Below are 23,240 nucleotides of genomic sequence, written 5' to 3'. Positions count from 1 at the left end.
CATATACCGTATAAAAAGTCAGAAGGTTGTGTATAAAAAACTTGTTTCAACAAACCGTCGAATTGAGATAAGCGCCCGTAAATTGTCTGTACATGTTGTGTGTATTTATTATACAAAATGACGGATGAAAAGACGCAATTGGAATGTGTTAATTGTATTAGGTGAGCTACGATATTAAAAATTCGGTGATAGACATTAGTCGTAGTAGAGTTTATTATAATCGCTGGGAAATACGTTTTAGTTCTCCAAGAACGTGAATTCGCTGTAAAAGGTGTACAAGTTGGTTAAAGTAAAACCGTCGAAGCAAAACAATGAAGTCTGACATGGAAATTTCATCTTGAAGAACTACGTACGCTATGTGTTTTTTCACATGTTCCGAAAGATTCTGTGTCCCTTGACCATTCTATTTTTTTCTCTCGTTTTGTTTTCTCTTGCGATATCTATCGGGCTTAATTACATGATGCCGACATTCGAAATACTTTGTTTCTGCTCACTCGTATGCTGAGCTTTCATTCGGTCTACTGTACATGAGTTTAAGCAGTCGTTTCGTAGAAAATTATAAACGCAGTTTACAAAATACAAAAGGAGAAGCACATATAAAACCTTGACCAGTCAAAAGACGGTACGATCAGGATAATACTACGGATTTTATAGTTATCTGTTTGTTACTTTAAGTGTGTATACAGTGTATATAGCTTGAAAACTTTTCATGTATCTATTAACTTTCCGGCGCCACTTAATTTTTTTTTCATACGTAATTTTGGGGTTGCAAGACAATTGCAAAAAGATCGTCAGATTATCACATGAAGCAAAGAAAAGTCATCCATATCGGAATCGGTGTAGACGTTTTATCGAAAAATTAGGTCGTGTGGTTGTCGAACTTGAAATTTTAAAAGTCAATGCATTGTACGGATTTCGTATAATAATTTTTAAATCTATACAACACACTTTTTATTTATCTTATATATTTATCATATAATATTTTGGTGTATATCATAATTTCATTTTAAACCTTCGTCAGAATCTAGTCACCGTGTATTACGTCATGAGTAAAAAACTTGTGTGTAAACTCTTCAGAGACATCGGCGTCTGACGCTTCGTCACAATTAACTCGAACATATTACATTCATTCCCTACTTATAACAATCAACTTAAAAAATAATTTCATAGGATTCTACGTCACTCAATAAAATCTATATATATATTGATAATTCTCTCAACAGAAAACCTTTCGCTCAACTACTACAGGTCAATTTCATCTCAATGTTTTCAATAATAAATTCGTGAAGTTTCTTATTCATCTTCTTTGCTATCTTTTTTTTTTTTTAAATTGACGGTATTGCATCGAACGACAAATGCAATTTCACAATATATATAAAAACGTGATCTTCGATTACGTTTTCTTCTTCATCAATAATACATATTCTTTTTCTCGATTAGTTATCTCTCAGATACTCATTAACTATTGTAATATTATTTGCGAAATAGAACAAGATATAATATAACATTTACGCTCATGGGCCATCTCTTTCAATACCATAATATTACTAATTACTATTCGTTCTCATCTCCGATAAAATTAGCGACAAATCTGGTATGCCAGCTAGTATTTTTTTAAGTTAATCGCTTTCGATATACACGTCTCATGTATTATGCGCAACACTAATATTATTAGCAACGGTGTGTACGAGAGCGAAGAAAGCCGAGGGACGAAACGCTCGCGAACAAACCGATAAAAAACGAGCTAAATAAAATAAAAAAATGAAAATGCAGCTTTGCTGTTTCGTCGCCTCGTCTTACACGCTCGACTTTTCGCGGTGGGGTAGCTCGTGTGAGAATTAGCCGTCTTCTCTGCCACACCTACTGCCTTGAAAGTTCATTCCCTTTTCGTACGCGATGCATCGTTTGCACAGTTATATAACATAATTCGCTATATACTACGCACGTGCAATCTCGTCCTCGTACAATATATATTTACTTTTAGCCTTGTATATATAATATTTATAACACGTGATCCGGACGGACGCACCGATGTTGACGCACTTTTCCGTGTGCGCGTGCGTCCTTGCGTTCACTCTGAGACGAAGTTTCATTGATACTAATACAATAAGTCATTTGGAAAAATAATGATCATCCTCTGTTATTGCACAGTCTTTAAAGGATCATATAGTAACAATGATTCTCTCGACCTTACCGACTTAAACGTTCGAAACACAAGTATCTGCATTGTATCTTCCACTCTTCTTAAAATAGCCCTCAGTCAAATTTCTTGAAGCTTCTGTCATAGATATCAAAGAATATTCGATCGATTGCTCACGTCGATAAGGAAGACACAAAATAGATACAGCATATTTCGTCGGATCTAAAGAAGTTAAACAAAATTAACACACCGGCAAGGTAGGTATTCCTCAATACTTCATCACACCCCCTTAAAAAAAAAAAAAATCCAAGCCCTCAGAGTGCACGCAACCCCATGCATATGCTCAATACCTCTATACCTTCAATCAGTACGTATGCACGTGTCATTGTGTGTGTCTGTGTGTGCGAGCTTAAAAACGTAGCGCTACGCGTGTGTGTGTGTGTGTGTCTCTTGTGTAAAATTACGTAATTTAGAATTGTGCCATGAAAAAAGGAGGTCGTATTAGAGCCATTGGTGCCTTTTGACTACTGCGCTGCGGATGTGGTGTGTGACCCTGTGTATGCATCATCTTCTTCTTTTGAAGCTTCTTCAGCATGTCTTGAGCGGACGTGTGAAGATTAGACCCAGGAGTCGCCGGCCGAAACGGCAGCGGAGTTCGGCGGTACGTTGACGGTCGCGGCCTGGTTGTCCTGAGCGACGCCGCCGCCGTCCCACTGGGAGCCGCCCCCGGCGGTTGGAGCCTGAGCCGCCGCGCCCGGAGCCGCCACGCCACCCGCCTGAGCCACCCCCAGCTCGTACTGCCGTTTCTTTTTCTTCTCCAAGTTAACTTGCGCGTAGAGCGGCTCACCGGGTTTCGGCTGCTGCAACACACACAAGTCAACGGCTCGATTAGTTAGTCTTTCTCGGAGCTTTTGTTTGTACAGTTTTAAACGATTTCGTTTCCTATTTTTACATACTTTGTGACGGTGCTTATAGTTAAAGTGCTATGCGATTACAGCGATGTATCTCTGTTTCTCTTAGGTACTTTGACTTTACTTTCTATACAAGTCCGGAAGCTTGATACCGATTAAACAATATGCGAGAAATAGCTTACAAAAAAGTAAAAGCTCCCGGACTGTTATAATATATTGTTACAACGAGTCGGCGGCAATTAAAATCGCGCGATTCGGCGGGGGGTGGGGCTCTCGGGCTCTGAATCGGCTTTTTTTCGTAGCTCAACTCGCCTGACCATACTTCACTTCACTCTGCGACAACGGCTTTGCAAATTATAAATGTACAAATGCAGAAACGAAAGAAAAATCATAATAATAATAGTAACAACAACAGACAAAATGCAAAAGTAATAGGCCATGTAAAAGAAAAATCAAGTATGAATCATTCATGACAAACAAGATGTAGTTTGGGTGATAATTTTTCCTTTATTTACTAAATACTTGATATTTTCAATGTACAATTATATCACGCAGCTCGTGGTTGTGCGTGTCGCAGGTAAAATTTCTGGAACAAACTTTTTTTATATTTTTCTCTCTTTTGTGTTCAAAGCCCCGTATTAGGCTTGCTTATAGCAATTCATCGCCGAGGTGATGTTTACAAAGAACTTAGCTCGTATATAAACGTGTAAATTAAATATACAATTGGTGTATTGCATGCTCGCTTTTGCTATAGACCTTCATACGTTGTTCAGAAAAATAGAAACCAAGATCTTTTCTTTTGTTGAAAATCATTCTCTTTATCCTTAATACTTGAGTTTCACACGCTTTACACTTCACACTTGTATCTCGAAGTTTTTAAAGTGTCGCCTATAGGGCCTTTTAAAATTGTCAATTATAAAATTGTGTGGTGTGTATTTGTTTCTTAAAATTCACTTAGAAAGTGCTTTTGTCGTGTTTGTAAAAATTCCTGGTGTTGCCTACGATTTATAGCCTTTGTTGTGGTTGTTCGTGTGCTAGGACAGAACGGAAGCCCTCGAAAATGAAAATTTGTCGAAAAGAAGACTTGTTAGTACATCTTAACTGGAAGCCTAGTTTATCATCACCGGCTTAAACTAATATTGCTTGGTCCAATCTAACGATTGATGTTACAAAACTACTGTTAGTAAACTATTCATGTTTAAGTGCCCTTATTGCCGAAGCGTTCAATTGTAAAAGAAGTCTTAATGTCGATCACAAATAGTAGTGTTATATAATAATAACAACAAAATGTTCACATACAAAAGTACGGTAATGAGTATCTCGAAGAATTTTGCGTTTATGCATACATTGCAATGTGTTTGCGTGTGTGTGTGTGTGTGTGTGTGTCTGAGATTTCCAGAAAGTCTTTAGATCCGTTTTTATCATAGAAACATACCGGACTGGCTACTCATTACGAATTGCATGTATAAAAAGTCAATCGCAATTAATGATCCGAGAAAGTACAGGAAAAAACAGAGTACACCGGATATTCGCGAATGAGATTTGTAACAGTGAGGCTATTTAATTTCGATGAGACCTGTCTGCGAGCTCTTTGTTCATCAAGCGAACGCAAAGTTTCAGGTGTATACTTTAATTGACTTAGTTTATACACTGTTCATAATGCAGCATACATATGTTACACCATCCATTATATATTAGATTTTTCGTGTCCTGCTTTGTGATCAACTATTCATACTATATTTTTTCAGTACATCGTGCAAGAGATGTCTTTATAAGTGCGAGTAAAGTGTGATAACTGCAATACATAACTACTACTTTCTCATGTCGCGCATATATATATATATATATATATATTTTTTTTGTCTGTTTATATATATTTTTTTATTAATTAAAAAATGCTTTTTGCGTAGCATATTCCATCGTGTATAAGTCCGTAAAAGTTTAAAACGTAGAAGTGTAAATAAATCAAAGATTGCTTGACTATACAAAAAAGTCCCTACCATTTAGTCAAAGAATTAATACGAAACAATGCTCATGTGATGTTTAATGGTCATCGATATTACTGAGAATTTTTTTAATAATACTCAAGTTAATACTTTTTTCAGTTTTCTCTTGTTTAGCACGTTACCAAAAGCTTTGAGATTATGCGCTCCGACTAATATTAGTCTTTTCGCGTGAATTAGCTAACGTCCACCTTAGCGCAAGGTCGACTGCGCACGTTTTACAGTCTAGTGACTTACTGAATTCGTAGGAAACACGCATACGCCTCCAGCAGGTACCGCGTGAGTTCCTTGTTTTGGATACTGCATATCTGACATTGCGATCTCCTCGTTTTGCTGTCGAACACAATTTTAAATTTCTTTCTATAATACTTTTCAATTGTAATGCAAAAGTCTTTGTTTTTATTTTCTGTTGTCTCAAGAGTCAAGAAAGATTCGTTGCATTTGTTCGTTGAGAGGTTTTAATTTTGCAGTAGAATGTTATTATAGTCCAGTGTCAAGGAAAGTATTATATGGCGAGGCGAGTTAATTTTCGTTAATTTTTTTTTTGCGTATAAGAGTTCTTGCTGTGCCGTCATTTTCAAGAGAACAGTGTTATTTGTTAGATGCTAAAGTCGATTTCCCATCCTCACTTACCGATTGGTAGATGTTGGGTCGCCCAACATTATTAGAGTTGAGTGTACCCCTTTGGATCGTTCTGTCTTCGTATCTCGTGCTGCCTTGGCTTGCCATCGGCCGGTTTAATGTACTGCAATCATAACTACTTTGAACATAGTATCGAGTTTCTTAAAATTAATGTGGGACTCTACGTAGGTTAATGTTCCGTCGAAACGAGAGCGTAAGAAACTTAAAAAAACTCAAGGTAAAAGTAGAGTCCCAAACAAAACAAAACAAATAAACTCAAAATTCAAATTAAAAATAACGTTGATAGAAGAACATAATTAATCAGAATTAGGCGAGAGTATCGAAATTCGAAGAGTTCCTTTATTATAAACCTACCTGTTTGCGTTATTAGGTGAATTGGGACCAGAATTTCTAGCTGCCACGGTTTTTGTCACAAAGTCCTGCTCCTTCCACCCGTGCTTTTTGTACACGTCTCTCAATTCTTGATGCTGCCACATTGTGAATAAGACTTGACCTACAACAGACACATTGTCAATACGTTGCGTGCGCAAAATTACGCGTCGAACGTCGATAAGGATCCGCCTAATTACCAGCAAATTTGAGAACTCGAGGTGTGTACTTTTGCCTCTGTCGCGTAATATTCATGAGCCTTTCGACTCCACCAGCGTCCAAGAGCGACCTTGAGAACTCTGCATTCTTCTTAATAACTTCGTTCAAGGTCGCGAGAACAGCTGCAATCGTGTCGTCGCTCGTTCCCTGATCGTGCTGGTTGTTGCCCGAAGGCAATTTCTGAATGAGATCCCTCATCGCGTATTTTCCTATAAGTTCCTTATTGCGTTGATCTATAGCTAAGTTCCGTAGAGCTGTGGCTACAGCGCATACGACTCTGTCGACCTGCAATTCAATTCATGACATTCAATCTGAAGTTCGTAAGAGGATTTAATATTTCAATCGTAATAAGATGAAGTCCTCACCTCCATCCTTAATAATTCTACGAGAATGGGCAGTCCCTTCTCTTTTCTGACGGCAGCCCGAATTTCAATACTCGGTTGCCAGTAGCAAGCTGCCAGGTTTTGCAGAGCACCCGCGGCAGCTTCGAGCGTCTCGGGGTTTGAACAGTTATGTAAGAGACTTAGATACGACTGGACAACTTCAGGCTGCCAAAGTAACTCCATTCCTTTGACCGGTTCTGTTCGCGGACTAGTCGTTCTAGTCATGCTGGTCTCCTTCTGCACGGGCTGGCCATCCTTCTTCTTTTTGCTGCCGCCAAAACATCCCAAATTTTCGCCTAGGACAAAACCATTGAGGACTGTCATTTGTAAAAATGTTTCTTTAGTCAGCGCTTTTGAGAAATATAGAATATGTAAGTATAAAAGAATCTCTGGCGATTAATAAAATACGGTCAACGGGAGGCATGAACCTTATGGTGAAATAAAATTGATGATACAGCATGATTACAAACAAGATTCTATGGACTTCACATTGTTCGACACACGCATATGATGTTTTATGAGATGAGAGTATATTCAAATATTTCAGAGTAATTATATTTAAAGGAAACTGGTGTAAGAGAGGTTTCAAAAAGCAGGCAGCATGTAAAATGCACTATTTTAACAATAAGAAGCTGTAAACGTATTTCAACCTAATATTAAAGTGTTTCTATGTATAATTGTATAAATGGCTAAGTTTTCGAGCTACTCTAATGCTGGGTGAAAACGAGAACTAGCGTTTTCGCCGTAACCTTAGATACATAACTATTGAAACAAATAAAATAAAAATATAATGTATCAAAATAAGTTCATGCTTTGATAGAAAAGAAGTTCAGTTTCTTAACTGCGGCTGATGTCTTACCTTGACATAGACTGTACGCTAAAAAGATTGAAACAGAATTTAATCTATACTAATAATTTATTTACACGTTCAAGAGCTACTTGTTAATGTTTGAAAAAAAAAAATGAGTGATGTGGAGTGTTTCTAATTGAAAAAATAAGATTCGACACGTTCTCAAATTCAGTGTGTAAGTCTACAAAGTGAACCGATCGCATCAATCGATGTCTACATTCATGGACACAAACATTTGACGAAAAAATCTAACAGGTCAAAATAGTTCTAGAGAAAAAAAAACAGCTCAAAACTCGAGTGTCACTCCCAAACACGCGACAATTTTTAAATGCCAGAAATGTAAGTCACCTTTGGTGGGTGCCGCTACCCTGTTCTGCACGTTGGACTGAATCGGATGCTTGTCGTAGTTGGGATCCTCAACCTCCTGGCAGCGATAGCTGAGATTCCTGAGGATGCACACGCAATTCTCGACGATCTTGTTGCCAATGTTGGACTTTTCAATGGCCGAGCGCACGACGTAGAGCAGGGCGTCGACGAGGCCGTCGCATTCGCGCAGCTTCTTCCTCGCGTACTCGCCGGCGCTCGAGACGTTGCGCAGTACCCCTGAGGCGTTTCTGAATACGGTCGACCAGCAGGTCTCGCCGCTCGCCGAACTAGGATCCCAGCCGCTGTGTGGGATTATTATGTTGTTTACCACCATCGTAACCCCGTCGTCGATAATGGATTTTTTCAGATCCTGGAAACAAACTTTTATTAGCATCCCGTGTTACGCGATAAGCCATACAAAAGACTGGAGCGTCACGTACCTCGCAAGAAGAGAGATTCCACAAAACTCCGGTGACGAGCTCCTTGACATCGGCATCGGAGGTCCTGCGTAGCAGATTGATGAGTGCGGGCACACCCCCGGCGTTCTTGATGGCCCTCTTGTTTTCATCGTTCTGCCTTCCGTACGAGAGATTCCTCAAGGCGCCGCAAGCGTTCCTGTATACGTCCGGGTTCTCGGAGTCGAGCAGCTGCACTAACGGTGGTATGCCCCCGAGGCTTCGGGTCTTCTGCTTGTTAGGATCATCCATGTAGCAGAGATGCTGCAGGTACGCCGCGGCGTTGGCTTTGATTATGTTATTGGGGTTGCTCAGAAAACCAATGACCTCGGAGAGGTTGGGGTCGCGCCAGCGCATGGACTTGTGGTCGTCGTCGAGGGGGCTCACCATGCCCGGGACCATCGGGTGGCGGGCCTTGAGTCGCTGCAGGTGCACCTCTTCCTCGTACATAGCTGCGCTCGGAATCGCTCCCACGGGTACGTGTCCGACGACGCCGTCCTCGTAGCCAGAGACGTCGGCACCCACGGGTACGCCACCGCCCACTCCGACGACGGGTCCGTAGCCGACCGGGCCATAAGGCGACGGGGAAACGTAGCCGTAGCCCACTTTGCCCTCGTCTGTAATGACAAGAACCCATATGTCGTTAGTTTTGAATCTAACTCGCTTCATCGCATCAGGCATCGAGGCCTACTAATACTCACCGATCGGGTGCTGCGAAGGCTCGCCGGAATCGTCCATGTTCCACGAGTTACTAATTTGATCTGCAAGAGCGAGACGGAGAAGAGTATTAAGGAGTGCTAATGGAGGCGATAATCGCACAGCGAGCAGTGGCGCATTGGCATTATATAAATATACATATGTATAAAGTATACAGTAGAGTACTATATGTAGTATATGTGAAAAAGGGCGTTAAGCGATATATGTTCTAGCGAAAAATGTACCATATTGATCTCCGGGGCCTCCGGGACTCGGAGTGATGCGAAAATGATCTTGCAAAGCAGGATTCAAGCCTGGATCTATATCATTGTAACCCCCCTCGACGAACGGCGCTCCTTTTCCCAAATATTCTAAGAGAAAAAAATGGCTTAGCGGAAAATTCTGGCGGTTTTCATTTTTTTTTTTTGTTTTGTTGTGAGTTGGTTGCTTGTTTCATAAACAATGAACAGACAGATACAGAGTGAAAGAGAGAGAAAGAGACAGAAAACTCGACTCAATAGCCCTGGTTGATCAAAGCACCCTGTGCTCATTGCTACGGGATTCTACTTTCGTGATATGCAGGTACAGCGAAACGAACAAAAAGAGTCTGCATACATATGCGCCAAAACTATTCGAAAGCGCGACGCTTGAGTGAGACGAATAGTTCCGGCTCTGTGCGGCTGCGAAGCGAACGAAAACTCCAAGCTTACATATTAAAAAAAAAAAAACGTGCCCTTCTTAATCTCTTTATTTTTTACCGTCATCTTATCTCGTGGAAATGTGAGCAGCAGCAGCTAATGGTCGTGACGAACAAAAACGTAACGATAACAAAACGAACGTAAAACGGATAAAATGTACAATGGAGGTGCATAAGAGTTCGTCAAATGGCAGGTGAGGTCGCGGTGAGTTGCAAAATAATCAAACCAGTAACGAAACTAAGGAGTTCATAAAGTCGATATCCCGCATCCCCTCGGCTCTGTCGCGAGCAGACGAGACGAGCGGACGCGCGCTCGCGCGTGTACAGAAAGAAAAATCAGCCGAAAGAAAGAAAAAAATAAGGAAAAGAAAAACGAAGCAGATGACATACCATGTGGCGGAGAAGCGCGACTGTGCTCAGAGGGACTATGGGGGCTATGAGGAGAATGTGATCGAGGCATGTAGATACCGTGGGGGCCCGGGTAGCCAGGCTGCGGGGCGTATCCCAGGTACGGGTCGTAGTGGTCGTAATTGACGACGTAGGGATCGGCAGCGTAGCGCGGGTCCGCGTGCTGGTAGTCCTGCGACATCAGCGGCATTGAGACGTAGCTCACGGCGCCTGGGTCCGGCTCCATGTGTGACACTTCCCGCACCACCTTCGTCACCGTCGTCACCTGTAAATCGAATGCGCATTCTTAGTCTGTGGTATTCGGTTGAATATTTATGATTGAAAACAGCGAGGTGTCGAAGTATTGGAAAACGGATCGTTTTCCGATAAACCAATCGCGAATCCAACACGTGTTTCTATAACGTCGCTCTCGTGAATCCCTCGATCAATCTCGTGAAAGAACTATAGTCGTGTGTGTTTCTTCTAATCGAAATTTCAGTCAAATGCGGATATGACATATACGTACTTGCTGGGAGGTTTGCTGCTTGTGTGTCCTTATGAGCAGGGGATCATCCTGCACCGATAGATGGGAAGAATGCAGAGAATGCGTGTCCGCTTGGCCGTTGCTCCCGTGATAATCGGTGTCACCTTGTCCTCTGCACAGACGCGCGCAGCGCAAAGAAATAAATAAGACCGTCTGAATCATTTGCGCTTTTTGCCGACGGTCTATAGAGACGCTCTATATATGGCTTGCTGTATATATACTCACGTGTACTGCGGCATGTCGGGGCCTTTTTCCTGGAGGACGCGTCTGTGGAGCAGATAAATAATTCAGTTTCTAGCTTCTACCACTACAATAGCTATAGTACGTAATAATGATGATCATACGCGTATAGGCGTGTAAAAGTACACGTGCGAATCAAACGAGCAGCACTACAAAGCCGCGATGATCGGGTCGGGTCTCGTCGGCGCAAAAAAAGAGAGAGAGAGAGAGAGAGAGAGAAAGAGAGAAGAATAGGCGGCCCGCGCAAACGGGCGAATAATGGAGCCGGAAGTGGGTTATCGGAATAATTAAAAAGCAGCCGCTCTCGCTCCACATTACTCTCGTCGCTGCTGCCGCAGTCGCGAAAAGGTAATTAGGAGAGTAGTGCGTCGCGTCGTGAGAGATTTCTCGGCGCTTCGAAACCATCGGCGTGCATAATTCACCGTTATAGTCATCGAGACTATCGCACATTGTCGAGGAGATGCGATGTGGCCTTGTGGGACTTTGCAGGTATATAATGGATGTGCAGTCTTCGAGGATAAAATCTACATCAGCTGTTACTGGTGAACGTGAATAACGATCGGCCGTGCCTTGGGGGGGGGTGACAAATCTAATCCAACGATATGATACTGCTAAAAATAATCGTGATCACTGTAAAAAGTCGCTCCGCGCGGCCTTGCGTCAGCCTCTGCATCTAAAAATGACCAAATCCACAGCGTGCAGTGGCTCTTTGTCACCGGCCTTATCTCACTCTCTCTCTCGCGCGCGTCATACCGCGTCGTCGATAAAGAAAACGACTAATATACAACACAAAGAAAAAACACACACACACACACACAGGAATAACAACAGCAGCACGTGCATTAGTCTATATACAAGGAGAGACACAGGCACGAATGAGGAGAAAAGCGAGTTTGTCGGCGTAGTGGTTAGTCACCTCTGCGTGATTTCAGTGCGAGTAATGTTGTGCTCCTGCCTCTGCTCGATCCGCCGATTCACCAGCCTGGTATATGTATAAATTCAGAGCCGTTATTACTTGAAGCCGATGCCGTGTATAGTGTACGCTGCATTTCGTGGGCCGAATTTTTACTCCACGCCCGAGTGCGTTAATTGGCGGATATCATTGTTACATCTTTCAAAAGCGACTTCCGCGTCAGCGGGTTAGTAATTTTAAATGCACCGGATCAACTTTGTTTTTCGCAGTCGGCGTATATGATTGATTGCATAACAGTCAGATGAGACACGTATAAAGTTTTAAACATTTATATAGAGTACAGAGAAGGGGGGTTGTGCAGTGAATGAAAATGGGGTAAAAATAGGTCCATCGAGAGTTAAAACACTTGATTCCGGGAAGTATATTCGTATATCAAGACAGAGTTGAAGCGACGAGGCTATATATACTTACAGACAAGAATCAACCAGCTGATTGTTGGACATGCCCGCGATTCTTCCGCTCAGCCTTTACGTGCACACAACAGGTCCAGCTGCGACAGAGGAGGAAACAAAAAGATCGTTAGTCAAATTTCAGGAGTATCAGCATCGCTAAGCGCCACACACTTTCACTCTCTCAACCAAGCGCGCATACATCAGAACTTCCTCGCCTGAAATTGCCGTACAACATACTCCGAGACATCGCAGATTCCAAAAAAGAAACATCTCCCCGGCACAAGGCTCAATTTTCGCTTCAATCGATCCTCGTACACGCCGCAAACTCGCTCTAATGAACGTCGGTCAAACTTTCCCAAACTTGCGTCGTTTGTTACTCCACGCGTCCCTGTGTAAAATCAATCCGACGCCGGGCGTTGCGTGTATAATAAAGCGGAAGTCGCGCGAAAATTACGATACGCATTGTCTCGCGGAATCGCTCGGCGAGACGAGGAATTTGTCGGGGGCGATTCGTGTCTATCCGCTTGGATTTTCTTGCGGCGGCGCTTTGTCCGGAAGAGTTTTTCGGGTTTGAAAAGAGAAAGAGCTGAATACTGCTCTTTCACGTCGAGTCTTATCTCGGGCTAATAGCTGTTGCTTTCTTTTATTGGACAGCTGCTTCGTCTCTCTCTCTCTCTCTCTGTATACACACGCGGTACGCGATCTTGTTTGGCCGAGCGGATGAATGAAATCGCGTCTGGAGAGAGAGAGAGAGAGAGAGAGAGAGATAAAACCCGCAGCAGCAGCGATGTGGCTCTGGAACGGGGTTAGGCTAATAGCGTATACTGCATATCTGTTTTCGAGTATAATACGAGATAGCGTCATCCGACATAATTCCTCCCACGAGCGTTATAAACGAAGCATGCAATACGTGTGCTTCTCGCGGACAGGCGTGTGACAGAAACTCAATGAGCTCTCGCTCGTCGGTTCGATCCACGTATACACACACACACACACCGCGACTGGAAATAAAGCTAACATCAAAATCCAAGCGTCGCGCGCATACAGGACATCATCACCTCTCTAAAAAAAAAACCGAGAGAGCTGATTACATTCTCTCTAGCTGACCCTCGACTACAGCTGCACGTGTCTCGGATAATCGACGAAATTCACTTTGTGCATTATATATATAGCTTAGCTCGTCTATATAGGTATATACAGGGGGGTCGTGCAGGGAAGATCGAGCCTGGGCTGCTCGAGATTGCGCGCGTGTTTCATATCGAGATTTTTTAGATCGCCTCGAAGGATTTTTCACGTGCTTTTAAGCGGTGCGCACGTGTCGCCGGCGAGAATCGGGATGAATAATGCGCGCTGAATGGCCGGGAGATTAAACCCGGATATGGAGGGCTTTGAACGGCTCTGAGATATTAAAAAAAAAAAAAACGCTCTCGGCTCTTTTCTCTTCGACAAACATATTCGCAACGCACTAGTTTACGAGTTGCCGTCGGAAGCGAAAGAAAAAATCGAATCGCCGGTAATAAATCATAACACGAAAATTCATTCAGCGATGCGTCCGCCCACCCACGGTGTAATCAAAATTTCGGGGGGCGCAAAACATCGTTCGATCCGCCAGCCCTGTGCAGTGAGAACAACAACAACAACAACAAAAATCGTCCAACTCGTCACCGGATCAGACATTAACGAGTCCCGTGACGCTTTTCACCAGCTACGCGACTAATTATTGTCCTTGTTTAATGAAGCGCCTCGCGCAACGACAACGTCGGCGAGGATTCTTCGCTACTCGTATTTACTAATGGTCATCGCAATTAGCCGTCGTTACACGACCTGCGCTTTCAGCACTTCGTTAAGGCGCTGGCACGGATTGACTTATTAACCGCCGCTATGCATTAGACAGGAGGACACACACACACACAATGCGTCGTTAAACGTCGTCGTGGGAGGCTGGTATAGACGAAATAAGCATTTCGAGTTTTGAGAGAGCTGAGCTATACGAACCGCAGGTTGTTCGGAGGGACGAGAGAGAGAGAGAGAGAGTCTAGTTCCGTGAGTATCATACACCGCAGAGTGAGAGAGCGGCGCATATAGAGGAGTAACGAGAAAGATAAGCCATAGGTGTGCCCCCTTTGTTTGCTCTGGGTAGATAAGCGTCTGCCGGCGCGCGAGAAGCCTCTCTCTGACTAATGTCCCCGGGAAGAAGCTGTATGCGCCTCTATATATTCCGGGGAGCGAGATGACCTTCGCGGTTTTCTTTTCATTCCTCGCTCTCCGTGTATATGCAGGCAGAGAGAGAGAGAGAGAGGGGAAGACGCGACTTTGAAATTCTAACGAGAGAAGGGCCGAGTTTGGTCTCGCGTGACGGCATCAGTCTGATTTTCCGGGATTTCAAAGTCGGATATTCTCCTGTACCGAAAAACAAAAATCTACACCTGCGCGCATTCCTCGGAAGGAGCTGCGCGCACTCATCCGCGCGCTGCGAAGATCCGCATAAATTTCCTGCTACGCACACAGCTTCTCTCTCTCGCTCGAGATATTCAAATCGTCGCGAGGAGTATATACAGCGAATTCGCGGATCAAACAAACGAATTTCCGGTTGTACACCGCATCGGCGGCAGGGAGACGACATCACACACACAGACACACACACACGGGATACGCTATATAATATCGACCGCCGCTCTCGTCCTCACGCGTGCGCTCCGCACGTGAACGGAAACGTAAGCTCTTCTGTGTCTGTGTATCATGTGTGATTGCGATGGCTGAGAGATAGTGTATAGGTGAATGTGCGCCAGTGTGGATATGCTTCTATTAATACGTCACGTCGACGCTGCGCCGGACTTTATAAATGAGTGTAGTAAGTATTTCTTCTTTAAGAGCGACGAGGTTATTGTTTTCGAAGCTGAAAACCTTTTTTTCTCCGTGCAGCCGCAAAACCGAGGTATAAATCCGATCGATCGATCCTTGCGGAAAAGGTATAAACCACTGCTGCGGCATGCGAAAAGAAGAGAAAAAAAAAAGAGCTACGCGCACACAGCCGCGCGCATCTCTCATTATCATGCACACGAACAGCCCGGGCTATTTAAAGCTCTCTCTTTTTCTCGGCGCACGGGATAATCGGATGCAAATTCACGACGATTATCGGCCGAGAACTGGCTGACGCGTGGGCGGAAGAAGACGGACCGGCGACGCGAATTACACTCCGCAGGTGGCGGAACGACACTGCGGTACGCCATGCGTGTATACTGTATGGTGCGCTGCAGGTGCAGCCGAGTCAGCGCGCGACGTTTTATATGCGAGAGGGTGGGCGGTTTTTATTTTTAATAATTTCTCGCCGGCGACAGGAAGTGCGCAGAAGCTCGCCGCGGGATTATACGAGAGGACGACGTCTTTTAAGGTCCTTTTATAATCCCATCGCGAGAGCTAAGAAGGAGATATCCTTCTCTCGAGGTGTTATTATTATACAGCTCGAGAGAGAGAGAGAGAGAGAGAGAGAGAGAGAGAGAGAGAGAGAGAGATAAGCGCTATTTCCGACGAGCTGTGTGTCAGTGGCCAACGAACTTTTCATCGCTGAATATATATATATATATATATATATATATATATATATATATATATAAAGCGAGCTGCTCTCGATTAGCGTATTTCGAGCTAATTGATCCTCGCGCTCTATACGGAGCTGCATGAACGAGTCTCTTCATTTTATCTTCTCGCTATATATACGTATATAATACTGTGCTGTACAACCGGCGCGCGTTTCCGATGTTTTGCGGTTGCGTCACGACTACTTACACGGCGGACACCCGATTCCAGCTCGGAGGCTGGATATAGCTTTTCCTTTGTGCGAGCCGCGCCGGTAAATAGATTCCTAGTCGGCGGCTCTTGAATTTTCCAAGGATTTTCCGAGAGCTAATTAGCCGCGAGCGCGCGTGTTACGCACAGTGCCGCCGCTGTTATTTATTTATTTTTTCTTTTTTCATCCGAAGTCGATGTGTAGCGAAAAACTCGGACATCAACTTGGCACTTATCGAATCTCCTTTTCGTCCCTCGAACGTATCTACACACCTCATCTCCGTGAAAGTCTCCGGGAGAAAAGTTATAGCGAAGCGCAGACGTCTCGCATAAATTAAAACGCGCGAGACTCTCTTATCCACTCACTCGGCTATATGTGTTGCAGTTGAACTTTCTCGCGATTTTCCGTCTACGCGGCGTGTGTGTCTCCTCCGCGTAAAACAACTCCGGCAAGTTTTTTTCTCCCTTTACCTACAGAACAAACGAAACAGAGCAGCGGCGATAAGAAAAGCCATTCCAAGTTCGGCGCATGCAAAAGTTTTCGCGGCGCGCGCGCGCGCGGAAAAAAGAGGAGAGAAGAGAGAGGAAATCGATGCGCGCCGCTGTTCTCTATATGTGTGTGAGTAGTGCAGAGAAATCGATGCTGACGCTCTGGGGGATCTTCGATTTTTTTTAGAAAAATAAAATAGTGAACGAATCTTAATTCCGGAACAGACGCGCTCTACTTTCGGAATTTTCGCGCGACTGTATACGTACGCGGCGAAAAAAAAGGAGCTAAGCGGCGCATCAGGAAACGCGACGTTTTCTTCTGTCTCTCTCTCTCTCTCTCTCTCTCTCTCTCTCTCTCTCTCTCTCTCTAGCGAGAGCGACGACTCTTGTTCCTCGAGCTCTTGAGTTACGGCGACGAGGAGGGCATTATTTTCGCGAGAGCGAGATAGAGATTTCCGAGGCTTTTAATTGTTCCTCCCTACTCTTTCTCTATAGAGCTCCGGCTGGACGACGAGTCTTGGGAAAACGGCGTGTATTGTAAAGAGCTTCGAGAGAGTCGGCTTGTACATTTTTTTTTAACGATTTATACGCTGGCGCGATGTTTGCCGGAGAAATATAGAGGAAAACGTGCGCGCGAAAGCAAACAAACTCTCTCTCTCTCGCTCTCTGCGGCAGCGCTGTTTATAAACAATTATACCCTGGCAATTAAAGCGAGTGATTTCACGAGGCGTGCGCATTTTTTCGGATGCCTTAACTCGTATATATCCCCCCCCCCCCACACACTTCCCGACGCATACGTGAGCCTACTTAAAGAGTCCTACTTTCGTAATTCCGAGGCGCGAGAGAACCTGAGAAAATAATCGTGCATACGCGGCGGACCTGCCGTGCGAACGGCTTTCGGGAAAGAGATTGAGCTTCCTTTCTCTCTCTCTCTCCGTCTTCCTTATTATTTTTTTATTTCGCACGAGGTGCATCGAGCGCAAATTAAATTTAACGCGACGCCCACAGCAGCAACATCGGCGGAATTAAGACGTACAAGTGATGCGGGTCTGTGTGTGCATACGAGAGTGTATCGTACTTGTGTCCCAGAAAGAGTCGAGAGTAAGAGGTGCACAGCGAGCGAGAGAGCCGTCAAGTGTCATCAATTTCCTTATGACTTTCCTTGCGGTTTTCCGATAGCCGTATAATAACGTCCCGCCGGCGCTGCCTATACACATGTATTACATATACGCGCGCGCGCGCGCGCGGCGAGTCGCTTGGATTCTTTCCCGAGAGCAGCTATGCATGTGCGGTTTTATAACCTCGGAGATCAACGCCTGTGTGTATAAATCCCTTTCGAGAACGATATAAATAATTAACTCTGACAACGAAATTACACGCGGCAAATTGCGACTTCCTCTCAATCTTATGCGATTCTCTGAACAATCCAATCGTCGCAGCATCAGCAGCAAACACATATCCCGCTGTCAAAAACTCCTCACGGAGCGCAGAGCAAACCCATCCCATCTCTCTTATAAGCCACACGCATGCCTACACATATACGCTCTGCCTCCCGCACACACATACACACGTATTGGGAGGGGGTGTCGGCGCTCGGGGCGCCACCTACCTTTCCCACAGGCGCTTTTCCCGCAGCCGCTGTCTCTTCTAGCTCCTGTCCTCCGCGACTCCTTTCCCCTCGTCACATGCCTTTCCACCTTTGGCTATCTCTTTCTCTCACTCTGTCCTGCCTCTCGTTCTCTCTTCTGCAGTCTGACGATGACGTTATACGCTACTGCCGAACGTTCCGAGTATAATATGCGCCTCCACCTTACAAAAGTCCGTCTTGTCTCGAGGATGATTCACGAACGCTGCATCCACGCCCCTTTGTTTTATCCGCGCACGTCTTAGCTGCTGCTGATGGCGAGTTCTCGATACCGCTCCTGCAATCACACGGAAGAATGAGACGAGATGCTCGCACCTATGCGCGGAGACACGCTGTATATCGCGAGAGAAGGAGAGGAGGAGCCGCTCTCATATAGATTATTTTTCTCGGACCGGCGGTAAACAACATTTGCATATAGGTGTGCGCGCGTGTGTACGCGGCGAGCGCGCACACGCACACGCACACACACACACATAGGAAAAGCCTCGCGGAAACGAGGCCTCCGAGAAGAAGGAAGGAACGACCTGAATCCTTTTCCTCTTTCTCTCTCTCTTTCGGTCTCCCTAGAGCACAACTGTAGTACGAGCGCTCGCGAGAGAGAGAGAGAGAGAGAGAGAGAGAGGGAGAGAGAAAAGGAGCATTCTCTTTGACGCGCTCGGAAGAGCGTTCCCAGGAGCGAGAGAGAGAGAGAGAGAGAGAAGGATATAGATGGTACATAAGGAGAATCGAACGTACGGTACAGCGGTTGGATGCGTGTATGTGCGATGTGTCCTATGTGGGCCTGACGGCGAGCCTCCGTCGTCGGCGCGTCACGTTGCCGGCGAGGCTGCTGCAGCCGCTCGGCATCGCGACCCCTGCCTCTTCTCCACTCCTACGTGGCCGATGCACTCGCGCACTACTCTGATGTTGACTCGCTTACTCTCGCTCGCTCTCTTGAACGCACTTTTGCGCCGTCTTCCTCTCGGCAGAGAGCCACGTATCGCCGCAGGAGAGAGACACACACCGACGTGATCCTCCGGAGGAGTCTGCAGTCTCTCTCTCTCTCTCTCTCTCTCTCTCTCACTCTATCTCTCTCTTTCTCACTCCGCCAACGCCTACGCGATACACATTGCACACGCAGTAACGACGCCCCTACTGAACGCCGCGCAGCGGTTCTCAACCGAGCCGCCCTTCTTCCTACTCCTTCGCGCACTTGCACATCTATAACGTGCGTGTCTCTGTGTGCGTGTACTCGCTCGCCGCTCTTTCTCTGGAGTTTGCGTTTTTTCCTGCGCGAGACGTCGCGTTCTGTATATACCGAAGCACAGCGCGTCGCACCAACTCCTCGAGGTTCGCGTCGTCGGCGGTTCTGCTCGAGACGACGACGTAGTAGTACGACAGCAGCCGCGCCGTACTACCGCTGTAGTGATACTACTCCAGAAAATACGCTATAGTCAGTGCAGGCCACTGCCGACGAGAGAGAGCGACCCGAAAATGGCCGACTCCCCTCCACTCTCGCGACTCCCGAGTTCTCTCACCTTTCGCCGCCGCCGCCGCCGCCGCCGCCGCCGCCGCGCGTATGTGACATGAATGTGTGTGAGAGATTTTTAATTCCGAGAGTACTCGCGACTGACTTCAGATTACGCGCGCTTGATTGTTGTTGCGATTGTCGACGTAAATAAAGTTTTTCGTGCCGCGGGCCCTTTAAGCTTCTTTCCCTGTTTTGCCTGCTCCGATTTCGATTTCGGAGTCGCGGAGGAGTTTCGTAAATAAACAAGTGGCGGCTATTCGTGCTGCGGTGGTGGTGGTGGTGGTGGAAAGGTGGACGGGGAAAAAACTTGTCCAAATCGCGCGACGTGAACGGCTCCAAGGCGGCGCATCTTCTGCTAGTGCGTGTTCCGTGGACTCCGGAGCGAAAACATGGCTGCGGCGGTTGCGAGAGTGTTTAGAAATAAACGTGATTACTTTTCTCAATTAAAAGCTTGATATTTATCGTTGAAATTCGGCTGTGACTGATCGAGGTTCTTCTGTTTTCAGTGCTGGGGAAGGAGGGCCTGCTGAGATGTGCCAACTCCGTGCAGGGCTTGAAACTTTCCACGCAAACACAACCTAACATTCAGCCGGAAGGTGAGATCATTTGTTGTTATTACGTCGTGATTATTCGCGTTGACCAGTTGAATTGGCACAAAATATCTTTTGGTAGAATCAACGGAGGTAAGGCTGAGCCCTCTGCAGCATCCGGACTACTTTCAAGTGCACAAGTTGTTCACCGTCAAAGACTTGTTCGATGCCAGAGTGCACTATGGACACAAAGAGGGAACGCTGGATGAGCACATGAGACCCTTCATCTATGGATCCAGGATGGGACACTTGATATTTGATCTGGACCACACAGCCGAACTCCTCAGAGAGGCCCTGAACTTCACAGCGCATATAGCCTATAACCAAGGAATCATCTTGTTTCTCTGCAGAAATCCGCAGAACACTCATCTGGTGGAGAAGACAGCAAAGGAATGCGGAGAGTTTGCTCACACGAGGAGATGGAGAGGAGGTATATTCACCAACTCTACGAAAGAATTTGGAGCGGTCACAAGGTTACCAGATCTTTGTATATTTTTGAGCACCTTAAATACCGTCATGCTGGAGCATAGGGCTGTGAGCAACGCCGCTAAAATGCTGATACCCACAGTGGGAATTGTTGATTCTAATTGCAATCCAAATCTTATAACTTATCCCGTGCCTGGCAACGACGACACGCCGTGCGCCGTAGAACTTTATTGTAAATTATTCAAGCAGGCTATTTTATTAGGTAAGGAAGCTCGAGTCAGAGATAAAACAGAAACGTAATATTTAATTGTAGAAAACAAAACAAAATCATTACAAATATAATATTAATTAGTATATACATATACAAAATTCCCTTTTTGTACCTTGTACATGTTATCACAATGTAATATATGGCAGAAGTTACTAAATGGAATGGTTATGACATTTATTACATCAAGTAGTTTGATTACTGCTCTACGGCCACTGTTACTTTGGCATCCCTCATTTTCTGAATGTAAGTTGTTCCTATGTAGGGCATGAACCTAGAATAGTCATTATCTTTTATTAGTTTTTCATTTGTATTGATTATTTTTGTAGTATAAAATAATGGTGGTACTCACAAGGATGCTACGTTGGGGTAGTACTTTACTGCATAAGTTAATTGAAGACTGCTAGCTTGGCCTATCCACACTTCATCTAGTTTGTTGGCAAGTGCTGATGCAAATAATTTGGCACATCTTTGGGCGGATAATTTGTTTGACGCGATCTCGGTTTGTTGTCCGTATTTCTAAAATGATTTGTTTGCATCTTAGAAAACTAACAAATACAGTGGTAATACGAGGAAGGTTCCAAGAGACTCACTTCTCCGACATTTTCGGTAAAACTTTCAGCAAGGAAGTCTGTTTGAATAGGCCCAGGGCAAACAATGGTCACCTTGATATTGGAAGTCAGTTTTTCCATACGCAAGGAATCAAAGTATCCCTGAAGTAAATAATCGTTCAATAAATTAAATTTTTTGATTTTAGAAAAATCACTGTACAAGAATTAAATACTAACATGAATGGCGTGTTTTGATCCAGTGTAAGAGGCAGAAAACGGAGCACCTAAAATTCCAGCTAAACTCGAGGTCACAGCTACATGGCCACCCCCTTGATGCAGAAACTGTTTCACAGCTAGTCTAGTCAGATGCACAACCGAAAAAGTATTCAAATCAAAGACTTCCTTGTCAACCGCTAGATCTATTTGCTCCCAGTGAGCTCTTTGACTTCTTCCAGCATTATTGACTAGTACATCCAACTGAAAAGTTAAAAATAATTCACTAAATTTTCATGCTTACAAACGTTGTTATGCTTGATAAACATTATCTCTTACTCTTCCATATGTAGAGAGTACATTATCAAATACTCTCTGGTGAGATTCAATGGCTCGGACGTCAAATACTAGGACGTGTATGTCATGATCTTGCAAATTCGGATTGACTGAAAATCGACGTTATGTTGATGCAAATTTCAAGAATAATGCGAAACCGTATTTAAATATTGTAATAGTAAGTAACTTTACTTGCTAAGCAATTAGTCTTGACTTTGTACAATTCAGCTTCTCTTCTGGCTGATAATACTAGTTTGCATCCACCTTTGGCAAGCTCATATGCCAGATGCTCACCGATACCACTGGAAGCTCCCGTTATCCATACTACTTTGCCGCTCAGAGTATCTATAAAAAAGTTGTATAGACTTTTTATGGACGTCTGGAGAAGATTGTAAAAAGATTTTTCCACGACTCAATCTCATCGCACAAAAGCACTTCGACGCATCCATTGCGTAACCGTATAATTAATTATCTTATCACAACAAAAATTGAGAAATTTTTTACTGGAAATAGCTGGATTAACTTAACGATCTTGAATAAATCAGTGACTGCGTTTCGCAAATGGTAAACGATATTACCGTTTCAATTCCACGCGTCAGAATCATGAGAACCAGAATTTTAATTAAAAGCAGCAGTATTCGCAAGCCATGCTGTATGAAACCGTATTCGAAAAAATAAATACAAATTCAATTACCTACGGACTTTCCAAACTTATCATAGAAAAACAGCTTGATATCGCAGTCGAGGAAGCAAACAAACCCCAGGTAGAACAGATAGTAAAGCAACAGGCAGACGCCGATGAACGCGAATATCACGACGACCATTGTGCAGCGCGCAGCGCAACTGGCGTCTCCTCCCAAAATACTGCGGCCCCAATGCACTATATATCCCTTCTCCACTCAGCAACTGCACAGCCAACTACGCACAAGCGTTCCAGTAGCCATTCGATAAACAAAATTTAAATTATCGCTCGCCGCACGAAAATTGGCTAACAGGTGTTTGAGCGACGAGTCTATCGCACACTTGGCAGCGCGCTAGACTAGATAATGCCGCAAAGGTGTAAATATGCGCGCATCTCGTCGAGTCGCTTGTTGCGCCGATGAAGGCTCGTCGTCATGACCGCGACCTTTTCCCCGGCCGCCGCGCTTTTATTGGCGCG

General features: G+C 44.7%; 3 protein-coding genes across 24 annotated transcripts; 1 reads left to right on the top strand and 2 right to left on the bottom strand.

The window, feature by feature from the left end:
• Window positions 1–191: 191 nt before the first annotated feature.
• Window positions 192–19,578, bottom strand: LOC100119702 (catenin delta-2). Of its 22 annotated transcripts, none has more exons than XM_032600830.1 (18): window positions 19,485–19,578; window positions 18,152–18,464; window positions 12,287–12,365; window positions 11,819–11,884; window positions 10,888–10,929; window positions 10,645–10,774; window positions 10,122–10,404; window positions 9,280–9,405; window positions 9,040–9,099; window positions 8,324–8,955; window positions 7,866–8,253; window positions 7,527–7,544; window positions 6,650–6,984; window positions 6,266–6,569; window positions 6,051–6,189; window positions 5,688–5,811; window positions 5,292–5,387; window positions 192–3,000 (listed from the first exon to the last, which is right to left on the bottom strand). In XM_032600830.1, the coding sequence occupies exons 3-18, from the start codon at window positions 12,316–12,318 to the stop codon at window positions 2,758–2,760; spliced, it is 3,018 nt and encodes a 1,005-aa protein (XP_032456721.1). In that variant the 5' UTR covers window positions 12,319–12,365; window positions 18,152–18,464; window positions 19,485–19,578; the 3' UTR covers window positions 192–2,757. The 22 variants fall into 22 exon arrangements, with proteins under 22 accessions (XP_032456721.1, XP_032456719.1, XP_032456722.1 ...); XM_032600828.1 differs by lacking the exon at window positions 19,485–19,578 and adding an exon at window positions 18,923–19,056; XM_032600831.1 differs by lacking the exon at window positions 19,485–19,578 and adding an exon at window positions 18,923–19,056 and having other exon boundaries at window positions 192–2,997.
• LOC100119758 (28S ribosomal protein S2, mitochondrial) lies at window positions 19,428–21,162 on the top strand. The gene is made up of 3 exons (XM_001603431.6): window positions 19,428–20,123; window positions 20,204–20,293; window positions 20,370–21,162. The coding sequence occupies exons 1-3, from the start codon at window positions 20,087–20,089 to the stop codon at window positions 21,011–21,013; spliced, it is 771 nt and encodes a 256-aa protein (XP_001603481.1). The 5' UTR covers window positions 19,428–20,086; the 3' UTR covers window positions 21,014–21,162.
• Window positions 20,996–23,218, bottom strand: LOC100119786 (dehydrogenase/reductase SDR family member 7). The gene is made up of 7 exons (XM_001603457.4): window positions 22,776–23,218; window positions 22,274–22,426; window positions 22,085–22,191; window positions 21,770–22,009; window positions 21,575–21,694; window positions 21,334–21,500; window positions 20,996–21,255 (listed from the first exon to the last, which is right to left on the bottom strand). The coding sequence occupies exons 1-7, from the start codon at window positions 22,903–22,905 to the stop codon at window positions 21,180–21,182; spliced, it is 993 nt and encodes a 330-aa protein (XP_001603507.1). The 5' UTR covers window positions 22,906–23,218; the 3' UTR covers window positions 20,996–21,179.
• Window positions 23,219–23,240: the final 22 nt, after the last annotated feature.

Source organism: Nasonia vitripennis, chromosome 5 (assembly GCF_009193385.2).
Source record: "Nasonia vitripennis strain AsymCx chromosome 5, Nvit_psr_1.1, whole genome shotgun sequence".
NCBI lineage: Eukaryota > Metazoa > Arthropoda > Insecta > Hymenoptera > Pteromalidae > Nasonia > Nasonia vitripennis.
The sequence above is the reverse complement of the archived record's forward strand: the minus strand, read 5'-3'. Positions and strand labels throughout refer to the sequence as shown.

What these genes read in the sequence shown, in the direction of transcription:
- LOC100119702 (XM_032600830.1), bottom strand. Translation starts at nt 12,318, where the DNA reads ATGTCCAACAATCAGCTGGTTGATTCTTGTCT. An exon ending in GCCTTCGCAGCACCCGATCG is followed by an intron (nt 8,956 to 9,039) that starts GTGAGTATTAGT and finishes TTGTCATTACAG; the next exon opens with ACGAGGGCAAAGTGGGCTAC. An exon ending in TCACCTAATAACGCAAACAG is followed by an intron (nt 5,812 to 6,050) that starts GTAGGTTTATAA and finishes TGTTCAAAGTAG; the next exon opens with TTATGATTGCAGTACATTAA.
- LOC100119786 (XM_001603457.4), bottom strand. Translation starts at nt 22,905, where the DNA reads ATGGTCGTCGTGATATTCGCGTTCATCGGCGTCTGCCTGTTGCTTTAC. An exon ending in TACTCTCTACATATGGAAGA is followed by an intron (nt 22,010 to 22,084) that starts GTAAGAGATAAT and finishes TTAACTTTTCAG; the next exon opens with TTGGATGTACTAGTCAATAA. An exon ending in TTACCGAAAATGTCGGAGAA is followed by an intron (nt 21,501 to 21,574) that starts GTGAGTCTCTTG and finishes AAATCATTTTAG; the next exon opens with AAATACGGACAACAAACCGA.
- LOC100119758 (XM_001603431.6), top strand. Translation starts at nt 20,087, where the DNA reads ATGGCTGCGGCGGTTGCGAGAGTGTTTAGAAATAAAC. An exon ending in GAGAGTGTTTAGAAATAAAC is followed by an intron (nt 20,124 to 20,203) that starts GTGATTACTTTT and finishes TTCTGTTTTCAG; the next exon opens with TGCTGGGGAAGGAGGGCCTG. An exon ending in ACCTAACATTCAGCCGGAAG is followed by an intron (nt 20,294 to 20,369) that starts GTGAGATCATTT and finishes ATCTTTTGGTAG; the next exon opens with AATCAACGGAGGTAAGGCTG.